At 40.8% G+C, this 16,861-nt stretch overlaps 1 protein-coding gene across 2 annotated transcripts in view; it reads left to right on the top strand.

Moving 5' to 3' along the window:
* Positions 1 to 76: 76 nt before the first annotated feature.
* Positions 77 to 16,861, top strand: part of LOC133618533 (glutaminase kidney isoform, mitochondrial-like) — a 60,589-nt gene continuing 43,804 nt past the window's right edge. For both annotated transcript variants that reach the window (XM_061978994.1, XM_061979003.1), the window contains exons 1-2: positions 77 to 382; positions 887 to 974. In XM_061978994.1, the coding sequence (XP_061834978.1) occupies positions 165 to 382; positions 887 to 974 (306 nt within the window). In that variant the 5' untranslated portion in view covers positions 77 to 164. The remainder of the gene's footprint in view (positions 383 to 886; positions 975 to 16,861) is intronic.

Genomic DNA, 16,861 nt, shown 5'->3' on the forward strand with positions numbered 1-16,861 from the left:
TCTGCGCCTGTCCCCGCCCCTTACGGCAGCATGTACTTGAGAGACAGCAGCTGCTACTAACTGTGAGCACCTCACAGCGCAGGTCACAAGTATCAGTCTCGACCAACTACCGGGGAGGAAAGAAACCCCTTTCAATTATTAAGCATCAGGCCCGACTTATCACGATGCATTGCCTGAAAACTCTGAGGACGGCTAACCCCAGAATGTTGCAGTTACTTCAAAATGCAGCAATCTCGGCCCGAGTGGGAGCGGACAGCAGTGTTTTGTCCAGGACGCAGCAAGCTGTTCCTCTGCCCTGTTGGGTCACCTCAGCATCACCCCACACCCACAGAGCTGTGCATCACCACACCAGTCCTGATGATGTGGACCAAGGAGACGCCAAGTAGGTCGCTTTGGGGCGCCACACAAAATGTGTTCACTCAATGTTTGCCTAACTTTAAAATTTGCAAAAGTCACTTAATTAATGCACCATGTCTTCGCAGATGAATGTGGATCATTTAACACCTTACTTTTTTTGGCAGCTTTTTTTTTTTAAATGGTATATTATTGACTGAGTTTATAGGCTCTTCTTACATAGTTGAGTGTAATTGTATCATTTCAATTCACTATGATGAGTACTTGAACTCCCCAAAGTTTGTTTTGGTGTTCAATAAAGCAAATTTACTGTCAAATGTATATTCGAAATGTGCTTTTTTTTTGTTATTAGGAATTTAAATGATTGAGTCATTCTGACACATGCTTGCAATGACACAAATAAATTAATGTTTTTGTGCATGCATTCTCTGTGTCACTATATCCAGGACAGTTTGATATAAAGCGCATAAGCACTGCCACCATTTCTGGGTATGTACTGTAGGTGACTGCATTTCGCATTTTTATTTTGCAGGAGTAGGTTGATGTCCAGTATGGAAGACTTGCTATTCTACACCATCACCGACGGCAAAGAGATGATCCCCCTCTCGCAGTTCATCTCAGTGAGTCGACCACACAATATGCTTCTATTGCGTCCCTTTCACACTGTAAAATCTGAAATCTAAGTAAGATGAAATATCTCAAATAAGGGTGATATTTGCTTATTTTCTGTCTGATAAGATAATTCTTCTCACTAAGCAGATTTTATGTTAGTGTTTTACTTGTTTTAAGGGTTTTGGTCCTAAGTGATCTCAGTAAGATATTACAGCTTGTTGCTGAGATGTTATGACCTATATTGAGTAAAACATGCTTGAAACTAGAATATCAACTGTTGCAAAGCTGTGTCATCAACACTCACAAGAATAAAACTCCTTCTTTCTTATTTCAAGCATGAAAAAAGAAATCATGATTTTGACACAATTGTGTCTCATAATTAAAACAGATGACAGCCAAATTTACTTTGCTGTTTTATTTTCAATGAAACAATAGAAAATACGTACTCATAAAGTAGTACAGTTGGCACAGTACAGTAAACTGACAGTTAATATTTAAACATTTAACATTTGACATTTCAGACAATTTTGAACAGAAATAGATCATGCACATTCTTCCTCAAAATTACAATAAAAAAAATATTGACCTGTGGCCGGGCTGTATATATGCGCACTAATTGACTGAAAGAGCACGCACTTGGCGCGATGATGTCATGTTATCGATGGAAAAATGCATTTTTAGACAATATGATTTGCCTGAGACCCCGAGGGTAACAAGCTCTTGCCTTGTTGCCTTTCCATTAAGAACAATAAACTAGTTTTTAGCATAAGTTTGCTGGTTTCAAGAAATGTCATGCCGAGTGCATATCATTATATCAAGATAATGGCACTAGCATCTACTTAATTTAAGAATATTTTTCAACATATTGAGCAAAAAATTATATATATTTTTTTCGACCAAGAAAAGTGCACTTGTTATTAGTGAGAATATACTTATTTTAAGGTATTTTGGGGTTCATTGAGGTTAGCTAAAATGACTTGTTTTGGAAAGTCTTGACAAGCCAAATGTTCTTGTTCTATTGGCAGATAATTTTGCTTAGTTCTAATAAAATACCCCTAATGTGTGTATTTTGAACACTGACTTTTTGCAGTGCATGTTTGGACGAGCACAAGCACGTGTGCTCTTGCAGCCACTTGTGTTTCCTAAACACGCCACTGACATTTGTGACAGCTTCAACTTCAAGCATGATTGAGAAGCTAAGTGCAGGAATCTGCCTCCAGTCACGTTGAAAGGCTCTTTAAGAATTTCTTAGGTCAGGGTTCTGCAACCCGCGGCTCTGGAGCCGCTTGCAGCTCTTCCTTGCCTCCGCCGTAGCTCCTTTTGGCTTTTAAACAAAATGTCAACAAATAATGGCTACCGTTTTTTTTCGGAGTATAAGTCGCACCGGCCAAAAATGCATAATAAAGAAGGAAAAAAACATATATAAGTCGCACTGGAGTATAAGTCGCATTTTTGGGGGAAATGTATTTGATAAAACCCAACACCAAGAATAGACATTTGAAAGGCAACTTAAAATAAATAAAGAATAGTGAACAACAGGCTGAATAAGTGTACGTTATATGACACATAAATAACCAACTGAGAACGTGCCTGGTATGTTAACGTAACATATTATGGTAAGAGTCATTCTAATAACTATAACATATAGAACATGCTATACGTTTACCAAACAATCTGTCACTCCTAATCGCTAAATCCCATGAAATCTTATACGTCTATTCTCTTACGTGAATGAGCTAAATAATATTATTTGATATTTTACGGTAATGTGTTAATAATTTCACACATAATTCGCTCCTGAGTATAAGTCGCACCCCAGGCCAAACTATGAAAAAAACTGTGACTTATAGTCCGAAAAATACGGTACTTAATTTATTAAATAATACTTGCCAACCCTCCCGGATTTTCCGGGAGACTCACGAAATTCAGCGCCTCTCCCGGAAACCTCCCGGGACAAATTTTCTCCCGAAAATCTCCCGAAATTCAGGCACACAATATAAACAGCGTACCTGCCCAATGACGTTATAACTGTAGAATGATCGAGGGCGAGTTCTTGGTTTCTTATGTGGGTTTATTGTTAGGCAGTTTCATTAACGTCCTCCCAGCGCGGTAACAACACACAACAACAGCATTTCGTCTACCGTAAAGCAGTTCGTCTGCCGTAAACAGCAATGTTGTGACACTCTTAAACAGGACAATACTGCCATCTAGTGCATTTGATGAAAGCACTTTTTGCGTGCCACACAGCAATGCATCATCAGAGAGGGCGTTCAGCATGGTTAGAAAAATAGTGACAAGTAGAATAAGGATGGACAATTCAACCCTTAGCTCAACAATGAGTAGATGAGTGTTATGTGTGTGTATATATGTGTAAATAAATGAACACTGAAATTCAATTATTTCTTTTATCTATATATATATATATATATATATATATATATATATATATATATATATATATATATATATATATATATATATATATATATATATATGAAATACTTGACTTGGTGAATCCTAGCTGTAAATATACTCCTCCCCTCTTAACCACGCCCCCAACCACGCCCCCCGCCCCCCTCCTCCCGAAATCGGAGGTCTCAAGGTTGGCAAGTATGTATTAAATTGTATTTTATTGAGTTAGTTTATTGTAATTTAACAGTTGTTATTTTGGATTGTTCTGGGATCTTGTCATATGAAAATAAAACATGTTTGGTAACACTTTAGTATGGGGAACATATTCTAAGTAACAAAGACTTAATTTAGAGTTATTTGGACACTAGTGGAACATATTCTAAGTAACAAAGACTTAAGGGTTAGGGTTAGGGTGATTGTAGTTGTTTGTTTTGTTATGTAAGAACAGACCATATTAATTAAGTGGTATTTGTGGGACAATCATATACAACAACTTCCTTACTTAGTACTAATAAGCAATCATTCTGAGGTTATTGAGGGAAGACTCTTAGCTAATGGCTTACTGCTTGTATGATAAGGCCATGCAGAATAAAGCATTGACTCATTAAGAGCTAATATGTTACTCATTTGCATGTTAATAAGCAACTAATTAATGGTGAATATGTTCCCCATACTTAAGTGTTACCACATATTTTAATATATTGTCGATCGAAATGTATGTCACATCCCCTACGCGTCATCTCTTGCTGCCAAGCAATCGTATTGTTTTTAGTGGTCAATCCCCGGGTAAGCTAATAATGGACGGATCAAAAAAGAGAAAAAAAAATGTATTTGCATTTTTATTAATTTGCTTTCATTGATGACGAGGTTGTTGTTTTCCCTTTTTAGTCAAATGAAATATGCCGCAGTTGTATGCCTTCAGAATATTGGAGGGAGTTGATTTTTTAAAATTCATTAATAAGAGAAGGACCAGTGTATTTTTTTCTGGTGTTCAAAATAATTTGGTGATTTGCTTCGTTATACCCAGAAATAATCAGAAATAGTCATTTTAAGAATCGAACAGAGTTTGCGGCTCTAGGTTTGTTTTATTTGGGAGGAAATGGGCTCAATTGGCTCTTTGTATGCTGAAGGTTGCCGACCTATGTCTTAGGTAATAGAAATAAATACAGTATAGCGATATAGAACACCAGATTCCTGTACTACAACAATGGTGTTCTTACCCAGATAAGTTTAAACGTTAACTTCTGATATGCATCAGTACAGTTTGTTACAGGACTCGTTTTTTGCCTTAAATGATAGAAGCAAAGGCCAAAGATTAAACTGTCTGAATGCAGCAGTTTATGCAATCATGTCAAAGGTCACGTTACAGTAACATGAAAAGCGTTTGGATTTGATGTGAAATACCAACACAAAGCGGCACGCAGTGGTGAAGATAAAGAATAATTAAACATGATTTTATTAGTTTTTGGGGTTTTTTACCAAATGAAAAACTGAAAGGTGTGGTGAGCAAAACTATTCAGCCTGTAAAAGTATCCAACTCTGACCATCTTCTTGTCCCTGCTGAAAACAGGATTTAACTCAAAAAGCACTCAGAGAGTGAATTCCATAAAAGATTAATCAAAATGTAACCTGTAACTTTTCGAGTTATCCATGGCCCCAAAATCTAAACAACTGTTCCTTCACATCCAAAGGTTTCATCCAAATCTTCTCACAATTTTTTTAATTGTGTCGCAAAATAACTAACAGACATAAATGGATAACCTCCTGGTAGAGGTAATTGCAGTTTATGGTAATGACACAACACAACGTAAAAAAGTTCAAGGGTTATAAATAGTGATGTCCGATAAACGCTTTAAAATATAATATCGGAAAATATCGGTATCGTTTTTTTATTATCGGTATCGTGGTTTTTTTTTTGTTTTGTTTTTATTAAATCAACATATATATAACACAAGATACACTTACAATTAGTGCACCAACCCAAAAACCCTTCCTCCCCATTCACACTCATTCACACAAAAGGGTTGTTTCTTTCTGTTATTAATATTCTGGTTCCTACATTATATATCAATATATATCAATACAGTCTGCAAGGGATACAGTCCGTAAGCACACATGATTGTGCGTGCTGCTGGTCCACTAATAGTACTAACCTTTAACAGTTAATTTTACTCATTTTCATTAATTACAGGTTTCTATGAAACTGTTTTTATATTGTTTTACTTTCTTTTTTATTCAAGAAAATGTTTTTATTTATTTATCTTATTTTATTTTATTAATTTTTGAAAAAAAGGACCTTATCTTCACCATACCTGGTTGTCCAAATTAGGCATAATAATGTGTTAATTCCACGACTGTATATATCAGTATCGGTAATTAAAGAGTTGGACAATATCGGAATATCGGATATCGGCAAAAAGCCATTATCGGACATCCCTAGTTATAAAACACGTTTTCAAGTCACTTGTATATTCCAAGCATCCAGCTGATGTTTCCAACATCCACACACTTCATTAGTCCCATTAGGTAGCCGTCTTACATCCTGTAAAGGTGGACATCTGGTGACCTCTGTGTCTATGGTAACTTATTTTCTTCAATGGAGCACACGCCACCTGTGTGTAAACACAGATGGCATGTTCCTCCTCTTCGGATGACTTGATGTGTTTGTAGAAGTAACAGGCAGAAAGAGAGCGGATCTCTGTGAAATTAAGCACAAACGATCTCTTAGGATCAAGGTTTGTTTAAAAAGTCATGTTTGTCCCTTTCAATCTGTGACTCGTAATGTTTGGACAAGACATAAAAGAAGGACAACAACAGAAAACATCTTAGGTGCAGTGAAAACATATAGGGCCTCATCTACTAATGGTTTGGGTGTACTAAAACACATGCAAACTTGAGAGCACTAGTAAAGCTGATCTACAAACCCCGTTTCCATATGAGTTGGGAAATTGTGTTAGATGTAAATATAAACGGAATACAATGATTTGCAAATCATTTTCAACCCATATTCAGTTGAATATGCTACAAAGACAACATATTTGATGTTCAAACTGATAAACTTTTTTTTTTTTGCAAATAATCATTAACTTTAGAATTTGATGCCAGCAACACGTGACAAAGAAGTTGGGAAAGGTGGCAATAAATACTGATAAAGTTGAGGAATGCTCATCAAACACTTATTTGGAACATCCCACAGGTGAACAGGCAAATTGGGAACAGGTGGGTGCCATGATTGGGTATAAAAGTAGATTCCATGAAATGCTCAGTCATTCACAAACAAGGATGGGGCGAGGGTCACCACTTTGTCAACAAATACGTGAAAAAATTGTTGAACAGTTTAAGAAAAACCTTTCTCAAGCAGCTATTGCAAGGAATTTAGGGATTTCACCATCTACGGTCCGTAATATCATCAAAGGGTTCAGAGAATCTGGAGAAATCACTGCACGTAAGCAGCTAAGCCCGTGACCTTCGATCCCTCAGGCTGTACTGCATCAACAAGCGTCATCACTGTGTAAAGGATATCACCACATGGGCTCAGGAACACTTCAGAAACCCACTGTCAGTAACTACAGTTGGTCGCTACATCTGTAAGTGCAAGTTAAAACTCTCCTATGCAAGGCGAAAACTGTTTATCAACAACACCCAGAAACGCCGTCGGCTTCGCTGGGCCTGAGCTCATCTAAGATGGACTGATACAAAGTGGAAAAGTGTTCTGTGGTCTGACGAGTCCACATTTCAAATTGTTTTTGGAAACTGTGGACGTCGTGTCCTCCGGACCAAAGAGGAAAAGAACCATCCGGATTGTTATAGGCGCAAAGTTGAAAAGCCAGCATCTGTTATGGTATGGGGGTGTATTAGTGCCCAAGACATGGGTAACTTACCGTATTTTCCGCACCATAAGCCGCCCTGGGTTATAAGCCGCGCCTTCAATGAACGGCATATTTCAAAACTTTGTCCACCTATAAGCCGCCCCGTGTTATAAGCCGCATCTAACTGCGCTAAAGGGAATGTCAAAAAAACAGTCAGATAGGTCAGTCAAACTTTAATAATATATTAAAAACCAGCGTTCTAACAACTCTGTTCACTCCCAAAATGTACGGTAATGTGCAAATGTGCAATCACAAACATAGTAAAATTCAAAATAGTGCAGAGCAATAACATCAATAACTTAATGTTGCTCGAACGTTAATGTCACAACACACAAAATAAACATAACGCTCACTTTCTGAAGTTATTCTTCATTCATAAATCCCTCGAATTCTTCTCCTTCGGTGTCCGAATTAAAAAGTTGGGCGAATACGGGATCCAAAATGGCCGGCTCCGTCTCGTCGAAGTCATTGCCTTCCGGAAAGCTCGGACCACAGTTGTGACCGAAATATCCGCCCAGGCATTTACGATCCACTGGCAGATGTTGGCGTATGTCGTCCGGCGCTGTCTCCCTGTCTTAGTGAAGGTGTGTTCGCCTTCGGTCATCCATTGTTCCCACGCCGTTCGCAGTCGTGCTTTAAATGCCCTGTTGACACCAATATCGAGCGGTTGGAGTTCTTTGGTTAATCCACCCGGAATGACGGCGAGTGTTGTATTTGTGTGCTTCACTTGTTTTTTGACACCATCTGTGATGTGGGCGCGCATGGAGTCGTATATCAACATGGAACACACAAAGGAAATGAAACGTAATACCCGCGCGCTTCTTCTTCTTCTACGGGGGCGCTTCCTCTTTCATCTGGGGGCGGGTGCTTACCTTGGCAGTTGCTTACCATAGAAGAAGAAGCGCTTCCTCTTCTACGGGGAAAAAAGATGGCGGCTGTTTACCGTAGTTGCGGGACCGAAACTTTATGAAAATAAATATTTATATTAATCCATATATAAAGCGCACCGGGTTATAAGCCGCACTGTCAGCTTTTGAGTAAATTTGTGGTTTTTAGGTGCGGCTAATAGTGCGGAAAATACGGTACACATCTGTGAAGGCACCATTAATGCTGAAAGGTACATACAGGTTTTGGAGCAACATATGTTGCCATCCAAGCAACGTTACCATGGACGCCCCTGCTTATTTCAGCAAGACAATGCCAAGCCACGTGTTACATCAACGTGGCTTCATAGTAAAAGAGTGCGGGTACTAGACTGGCCTGCCTGTAGTCCAGACCTGTCTCCCATTGAAAATGTGTGGCGCATTATGAAGCCTAAAATACCACAATGGAGACCCCCGGACTGTTGAACAACTTAAGCTGTACATCAAGCAAGAATGGGAAATAATTCCACCTGAGAAGCTTAAAAAATATGTCTCCTCAGTTCCCAAACGTTTACTGAGTGTTGTTAAAAGGAAAGGCCATGTAACACAGTAGTGAACATGCCCTTTCCTAACTACTTTGGCACGTGTTGCAGCCATGAAATTCTAAGTTAATTATTATTTGCAAAAAAAAAATAAAGTTTATGAGTTTGAACATCAAATATCTTGTCTTTGTAGTGCATTCAATTGAATATGGGTTGAAAAGGATTTGCAAATCATTGTATTCCGTTTATATTTACATCCAACACAATTTCCCAACTCATATGGAAACGGGGTTTGTATGCTAATCATCAAAATGTGTACAATACTGGGAGAAGATGCAAATATAATCATTCAGTACACGCGAAGTGATCGATCAAGGCTGATCACTGTTCTGCAGGCGCTATTTTGCATCTTAATTTAGTACGTCTGAAAAGTATGTGCAAACTAACACAGTTGCGCACACGTCTGTGATAATAGAGGTGCTTGTGCTGTAATGACAAGACGATGGACATATAATTATATGTCCACATGTGTGTCACCATATATCCCAGCAGGCACAAGACATTGAAACCATGATGAGAAATTTGAATTAGGTCCTGACGATGAGCAACTCAAACCTAACGTTGGACCAACAAGCTTTTTGACGACTTTTAATCAATGTTGGGTTCTGACGTTGATTTGACCATTGAATTTTGGTCATTTTCCAACCAATATTTGACGACACAAATACAACTTTGAAACAACATGCTTTTTGACAACGTTTATTCAATGTCAAGTTGTGATGTTGATTTGACCAATGAAATTTGGTAATTTCCCAACCAACAACATGGATCCAACATTGGACACCAAGATTGTCTCAATTTACAAATACAACTATTTTGCAACGTTGTTTCAAAGTCAGTTTTAAAGGACATGTATGTATAATCAACGTTGTATCAATGTCTTTTGCCTGCTGGGATGGTCTACCAAAAATAAAAATATTAGACATACCGTCTATTCAGCAATATCATTTCATAATTTTATGGCTGCTGGATTATTTAAGGGTTATATCAAAACAAAATAAATTGATGCGTTTTGATGTCTGCTGGCATTTTTTTTTAATGCCGTTAGTTTTTTAAATTCAGAAATATATTACTCTTATAATCTCCTATATGAAAAGACATCTTTCAATAAGCATTTTCTTGTGTTTGGATCGTTGCAGGCACATGAATGTGCAGCTGTTGTGATGGTCCACCGCCTCCCTACAGTGCATCAGCGCTACAAATAGTTTCTGTTGTCTATAAATTGCAAGTCTATCTTGCAGAAAAGGTTTTATGTATTATAGATGTGTGCTGTTAATTTTACAACATGGCCTACAGGTTCGAGAGCACATGAATGTGGAGGGCACATGATGCCAGTAGTACACACAAAAAACTCTTTTAAATAAGGCGGTCTGCACCACTTTTCAATTGTACACGCAGTCTCAGTAGATCATACGCACCACACCCACTAATAGTACACACAATTTTATGTTTCGGCAAGGCAACTTTATTTGTGTTGCACTTTTCATACACAAGGCAGACTCAAAGTGCTTCACAGACAACAAAGTGAAATGAAAGAAAATAAAAGCAAAATGAAAATGCAGACAATAAAAATAAAAACAGTGCGGACGTTAAAAGTTAAAAGATTAAAAGATTAAAAGATTAAGCTGAAAGCTAAGGTGAACATAAAAGTTTCAGTCTAGTTTTAAAAGTAGTCAGAGTTGGGGAAAGTCTGACATCTTCAGGAAGTTTATTCCAGCAATGATGTTTTTTTGATTGATTGATTGATTGATTGATTGAGACTTTTATTAGTAGGTTGCACAGTGAAGTACATATTGACCACTAAATGGTAACACCCGAATAAGTTTTTCAACTTGTTTAAGTCGGGGTCCACTTAAATTGATTCATGATACAGATATCCATCCATCCATCCATTTTCTACCGCTTATTCCCTTCGGGGTCGCGGGGGGCGCTGGAGCCTATCTCAGCTACAATCGGGCGGGAGGCGGGGTACACCCTGGATATACTATCATATATACTATCATCATAATACAGTCATCACACAAGATAATCATCAGGGTGTATACATTGAATTATTTACATTATTTACAATTCGGGGTTTGAGTTTACTCTGGGAACCGCTAACAGATTGGTCTCAGAAGATCTTAGTGATCTAGAGGGCTTATATAGTGGGAGCATATCAGTGATATGCTTGGGCCCTAGACCATGTAGTGATTTATATGTGAGCAGGAGGATTTTGAAATCAATTCTCTGATGTACAGGGTGCCAATGTAAGGATGTAAGAATTGGTGTAATGTGCTCACATTTTTTGGTCTTTGTTAGAACTCTAGCAGCAGCATTCTGAACAAGCTGTAGCTGCCTGACAGTTTTTTTGGGAAGACCTGCAAGGAGACCATTACAATAGTCTAACCTACTGGTAATAAAGGCATGTACAAGTTTTTCTAAGTCTTGAGCTGACATGAGCCCTCTAAGTCTTGTTACATTTTTGAGGTGATAGTAGGCCGATTTTGTTACTGGTTTGATGTGACTGTCGAAATGTTTACACACACTGTTTAGTGCAAAGTATTTGGATCTTAGTAGATCAGGCCCTTAGTATATAATTTATTCATACCTTTAAATTACATTTTTCAAAATTATCGCATTAACTTATGCGATTAATCACAAACAATATTGCATTATTCATGTGTAAACAAATTAATCACGCAATTTATCTTGTCCACACATGCTCCTTTACCTCATTATACGGTCAGTGATCAGGTCAATTGGGGTGGCGTGGCTCAGATGGTAGAGCCGCCTTGAGGGTTAGCGGTTGAAATCCAGCTTCCGCCATCCTGGTCACTGCCGTTGTGTCCTTGGGCAAGACACTTCATCCACCTTGCTCTTAGTGCCACCCACACTGGTGTAAACGTAGTTTAGATGTAGATAATGGGTTTCTCGATGTACTGTAAAGCGTTTTAAGTCACGGGAGAAAATATAAATATAATTCGCTTCACAGTTCATTCAAATGTAAAGCTGAGTGAGGAGACTCCAAAAGGTGTGCACGCTGGCAAATTTATCTTCAAAATAAACCACAACTGGACTTTGGATCACATTTTTACAACATTTTAAGCAAATAAAAATGTGCATTTAAGTAAAACATTTGATAACATTGCTTTTTGTCAAAATATTGGGGTCTTTTTTTATTTAATTTAAATTATTCAACCAAATACTTTACTGCAATTAATCACAATTAATCAAAAATCCCAAGTGTGATTACTCTTATTCAAAGGGGAACTGAACTATTTTTTCAATGTTTCCTATTGTTCACAAACATTATGAGAGACAAGAAGACAAAAGTTTTTTTTTGTTGAATTCTAATTTGTAAAAAGCGGCTTATTTTAATGGTGGCTATCAATGCAGCTAATGGGGGCAATCAATTCTGCCTCTAAATCACTTTAAAAATGAATCCAAAAACCAACACGAGTACTTAATTTATGTCCCGTAACCTGTATATTAACCAAGCTGTAGAGGCATTGTTTTAGTAGGAGCGCACACTGAGGAACTCTCTTTCTAATGTAGTGACACGTCGCCTTGCGATGGCATGGTACGGCATTAGCCGTATGCTCGCTACGGCAAGAGATAAGCTAACTTTCGCGTAACTAGCTGAATGCCTTTGAGTTTGTAATGCAAAACACAATTCGATAGGACACCAATCTGTACTGACTGAAAAACATGAACAATCATATTACAGTATCTATAAAGTATTAGCCCACATTTCATGTTTTGTTTGTACACAGCTAGCACAACAGTGTATGTAGTAGTAATAACAAGCATGGTGTGCTGCATGTATCATGATTAATATTATAGTGACTCACTCCATGGACAGTTGTCTGTTTGGTGCAGCTGGCCGGAGAAGTTTTGCCGGTTGATTTTAGGTAAGCACTCCATTTATGTCGGCATAGCTTGGCTCCAAGTTTCACATTTACAGTGTCCAGTCCCTCACTCGCTCGGCTTCCGTCTGCTCCAACGTTTCACCCTCTGTTCGTGCTGGCTTCTATAACCAGCAGTTCATCCTCCGTATATTCAGCTTCAAAAAGATAAAGTTGTGAATCCTCATTCATCCAAAAATAGTCATCTTTTTTGTCTGTTACAAAGTCTGCCGTGATTAGAAAAGACCTGTGTTTGTTTCCAGAAGTACGAACACACATTTGTTGCCAGAAGCCGGAAGTGCGCTGCTATGGCAACGGAAATAAATGTGCTGAGGAAAGAAGTTTCGGCATGCATAAAATGACCAAAGTACAGTAAAATATTTTATGAATGTGTCTGTTATTACATTATATATAGACTTGCAGTGTGTATACAAAACATTGATGGAGGGTTTAAAACAACTTCAGAGAGCTTTGAAGGCTATAATGGTGACGACTCCCATTAGCCGTATCTTGCAAACGTTTTTTATCATCTTTATAATCCTAAAAAATAAAATAAAAGACGTGTGTTTATGTCTCTCATAACGAACAAACATTTTAAAAAAAGTGCAGTTACTAGGATGTCGGATATTATCGGCTGATAAATGCTTAAAAATGTATTATTGGAAATTATCGGTATCGATTTCAAAATTATCGGTATCTGTTTAAAAAAGTAAAATGTATGACTTTTTAAAACGCCGCTGTGTACACGGATGTAGGGAGAAGTACAGAGCGCCAATATACCTTAAAGGCACTGCCTTTGCATGCCGGCCCAGTCACATAATATCTACGGCTTTATGCAACAACCATACAGGTCACACTGAGAGTGGCCGTATAAACAACTTTAACACTGTTAAAAATATGCGCCACACTGTGAACCCACACCAAACAAGAATGACAAACACATTTTGGGAGAACATCCGCACCATAACACAACATAAACACAACAGAACAAATACCCAGAACCTCTTGCAGCACTAACTCTTCCGGGACGCTACAATATACACCCCCCCCCCCCCCCCCCCCGCCCCAACCCCACCCACCTCAACACCGCGGACTAACAAAATGATTGCTACTTCATACATTTTTCAGATACATTTCACTATTCTTGTTCTTATTATACCTAAAAGTTCATCACCATTGGACCTCTTTATATTATTTTTAGAACTTAAACCACACAAAAATATTCCACACAAATAAAAGTCATCATATTTGCTAGAAGATATAGTATATTATTCTTAACCTGCCATCTACCGTAGTTTTTGTTTGACTCTACTTAACAATATAACAACAAAAGTAGTCGTTATGTCAGTTTAAGTTGGGTTTTGAAGATGTCTCAAATCATCCGAATTAGAGATGTCCGATAATGGCTTTTTTGCCAATATCCGATATTCCGATATTGTCCAACTCATAATTACCGATTCCGATATCAACCGATACCGATATATACAGTCGTGGAATTAACACATTATTATGCCTAATTTTGTTGTGATGCCCCGCTGGATGCATTAAACAATGTAACAAGGTTTTCCAAAATAAATCAACTCAAGTTTTGGAAAAAAGTGCCAACATGGCACTGCCATATTTATTATTGAAGTCACAAAGTGCATTATTTTTTTTAACATGCCTCAAAACAGCAGCTTGGAATTTGGGACATGCTCTCCCTGAGAGATCATGAGGAGGTTGAGGTGGGCGGGGTTGGGGGGGCAGGGGGGGTGGGGGGGGTGGGGGGGTTGAGGTACGGGGGGGTTTGGTGGTAGTGGGTAGCGGAGGGTGTATATTGTAGCGTCCCGGAGTTAGTGCTGCAAAGGGTTCTGGGTATTTGTCCTGTTGTGTTTATGTTGTGTTATGGTGCGGATGTTCTCCCGAAATGTGTTTGTCATTCTTGTTTGGTGTGGGTTCACAGTGTGTCACATATTTGTAACTGTCATGTCTGTGTGATCATGTTTTTGTTTTGGTCATGTTCGTTTTGGGTTTTGGACTTTTTGTGCACTTTTGTTTTGTCACCATAGCAACCATTAGTTTTCACCTGTCACGTCACGCACCTGTTTCACGTTTTGAGTCACGCACCTGCTTTCACTAATCATGTCCATAGTATTTAAGTTCATTCTTTTCAGTTTGTCGTTCTGACGACCTCCCCATATATGCTTCTGCACACTCTCCACACCCTTATGATCCTTGCTGCTCTTTTTTCATGCCGGTTCCATGCCAAGTAAGTTTTTGTTTATCAAGCCACAGTTAATGTTTTGTTTAATTGCTCATAGTTTCCGCCACTGTGCGTGCTTTTCATTTGTACTTTTTTTGCTATAGTCTTTTGGTTTCATAGTTTATTCTCCGCCACTGTGCGCGCTTTTCGTTTGTACTTTTTTTAATATATTAAATAAATCATGTACCTTAATTCCCGTCTCGCCCGAGCCAACTTTCCGTTGCATCCCGGAAAAGCTAACACCCAGGACCAAGTCATGACAGTAGGTCGTCAGCAGACTCGCTTTTCCGCACCAGAGTTGGACATTTTGGACGAGGCTTCTTGGGCGGTCCTGTGCGCGATGGAGGAGGAAACTCTGCGCTACTCCTCCGTGGAGTACAGAGACTCCATTTGGTCCCAGGAATGCGGGGACTCAGCGCAGTGCCGGAAGCGCCGCTCCCGACGAAGGACGTCAGGTGGAACTTCCGCGAGCCTGCAGGACACGCCGCTCCCACATGCCCCTCCCCCTCCGGGCGGAAGCAAGCAGCAGCCAGCCCGGCTCCGCCCTAATGACGTCAAAAACCAGGATTTTTTTTTTCTGAATTCTTTTTCTTTTGATTCCCCGCCCCCCAGGACTCAAGTCACGCCCAAGTCACAAAAAAAATGTTTTCACCCAAAATATCACAGGTAGAAAATAGACATTTTGGACAATTTAAAAGGGACGTTTCTGCCTCCCCCCGCCCACCCCTAGAGAGAGTTCCAGACCGCAGAGAGCGCGTCTGGTATCCGCCCCTTGAGGGGGGGGGCTGGGGTCGGGAGCTGTGTAGGTGGGGTGGCTCTGCATCACCATGTCAAGCCACAGCCTCCAGCATGGCCGCCACCACCAGTCTTCCGACCCGTCAAGCCACAGCCTCCAGCACGACCGCCCTCACCAGTCTTCCGACCTGCCAAGCCGCAACCTCCAGCTAGGCCACCTCCACTTGCTCCACGGCTAGCACCTGTCGCAGCTCCACGGCTAGCACCACGGCTATCACCTGTTGCCGCACCAAGGCTAGCACCAGCTCCACCACGCCAAGTTCCACGGCAGACTCCAGTACCCGCACCACGCCTAGCCGCATCATGCCAAGCTCCGGTACCAGCTCCACGCCGCCAAGCACTGCCAAGCCAAGACCAAGACCCTCCACGCCAAGTCCAAGTCCAAGACCCTCCACGCCAAGTCCAAGACCCTCCACGCCAAGTCCAAGACCCTCCACGCCAAGTCCAAGACCAAGACCCTCCACGCCAAGTCCAAGACCAAGACCCTCCATGCCAAGTCCAAGTCCAAGACCAAGACCCTCCACGCCAAGTCCAAGACCAAGACCCTCCACGCCAAGACCAAGACCCTCCACGCCAAGACCAAGACCAAGACCCACCACGCCAAGCTCCGGTACCAGCTCCACGACGCCAAGCTCCAGTACCAGCTCCACGACGCCAAGCGCCGCCAGTCGCAGCTCAACGACGCCAAGTGCCGCCTGTCGCAGCTCAACGACGCCAAGTGCCGCCAGTCGCAGCTCAACGACGCCAAGTGCCGCCAGTCGCAGCTCAACGACGCCAAGTGCCGCCATGCCAAGACCAAGACCAAGACCCGCCATGCCAAGACCAAGACCAAGACCCGCCATGCCAAGACCAATGCCAAGACCAAGACCCGCCATGCCAAGACCAAGACCAAGACCCGCCATGCCAAGACCAAGACCCGCCATGCCAAGACCAAGACCCGCCATGCCAAGACCAAGACCCGTCATGCCAAGACCTAGACCAAGACCAAGACCCACGCCTAGACCAAGACCAAGACCCACGCCGAGCTTCGCCGCCGGACGCGTCACGACGAGCTTCGCCGCCTGACTTGCCACGCCGAGCTGCCACGCCTGCCAAGTTGACGACGCGCCTGCCTCCTCGTCGGCTACGGATATGGCCGCTACCTGGTCGCCCGCCACGCCAAGTGCGCCCACCTCCCAGTCGGCCACGAATGTGGCCAATCCCTGGGCGCGCCTCGCCTGCTGCA

Source organism: Nerophis lumbriciformis, linkage group LG01 (assembly GCF_033978685.3).
Source record: "Nerophis lumbriciformis linkage group LG01, RoL_Nlum_v2.1, whole genome shotgun sequence".
Lineage (NCBI taxonomy): Eukaryota > Metazoa > Chordata > Actinopteri > Syngnathiformes > Syngnathidae > Nerophis > Nerophis lumbriciformis.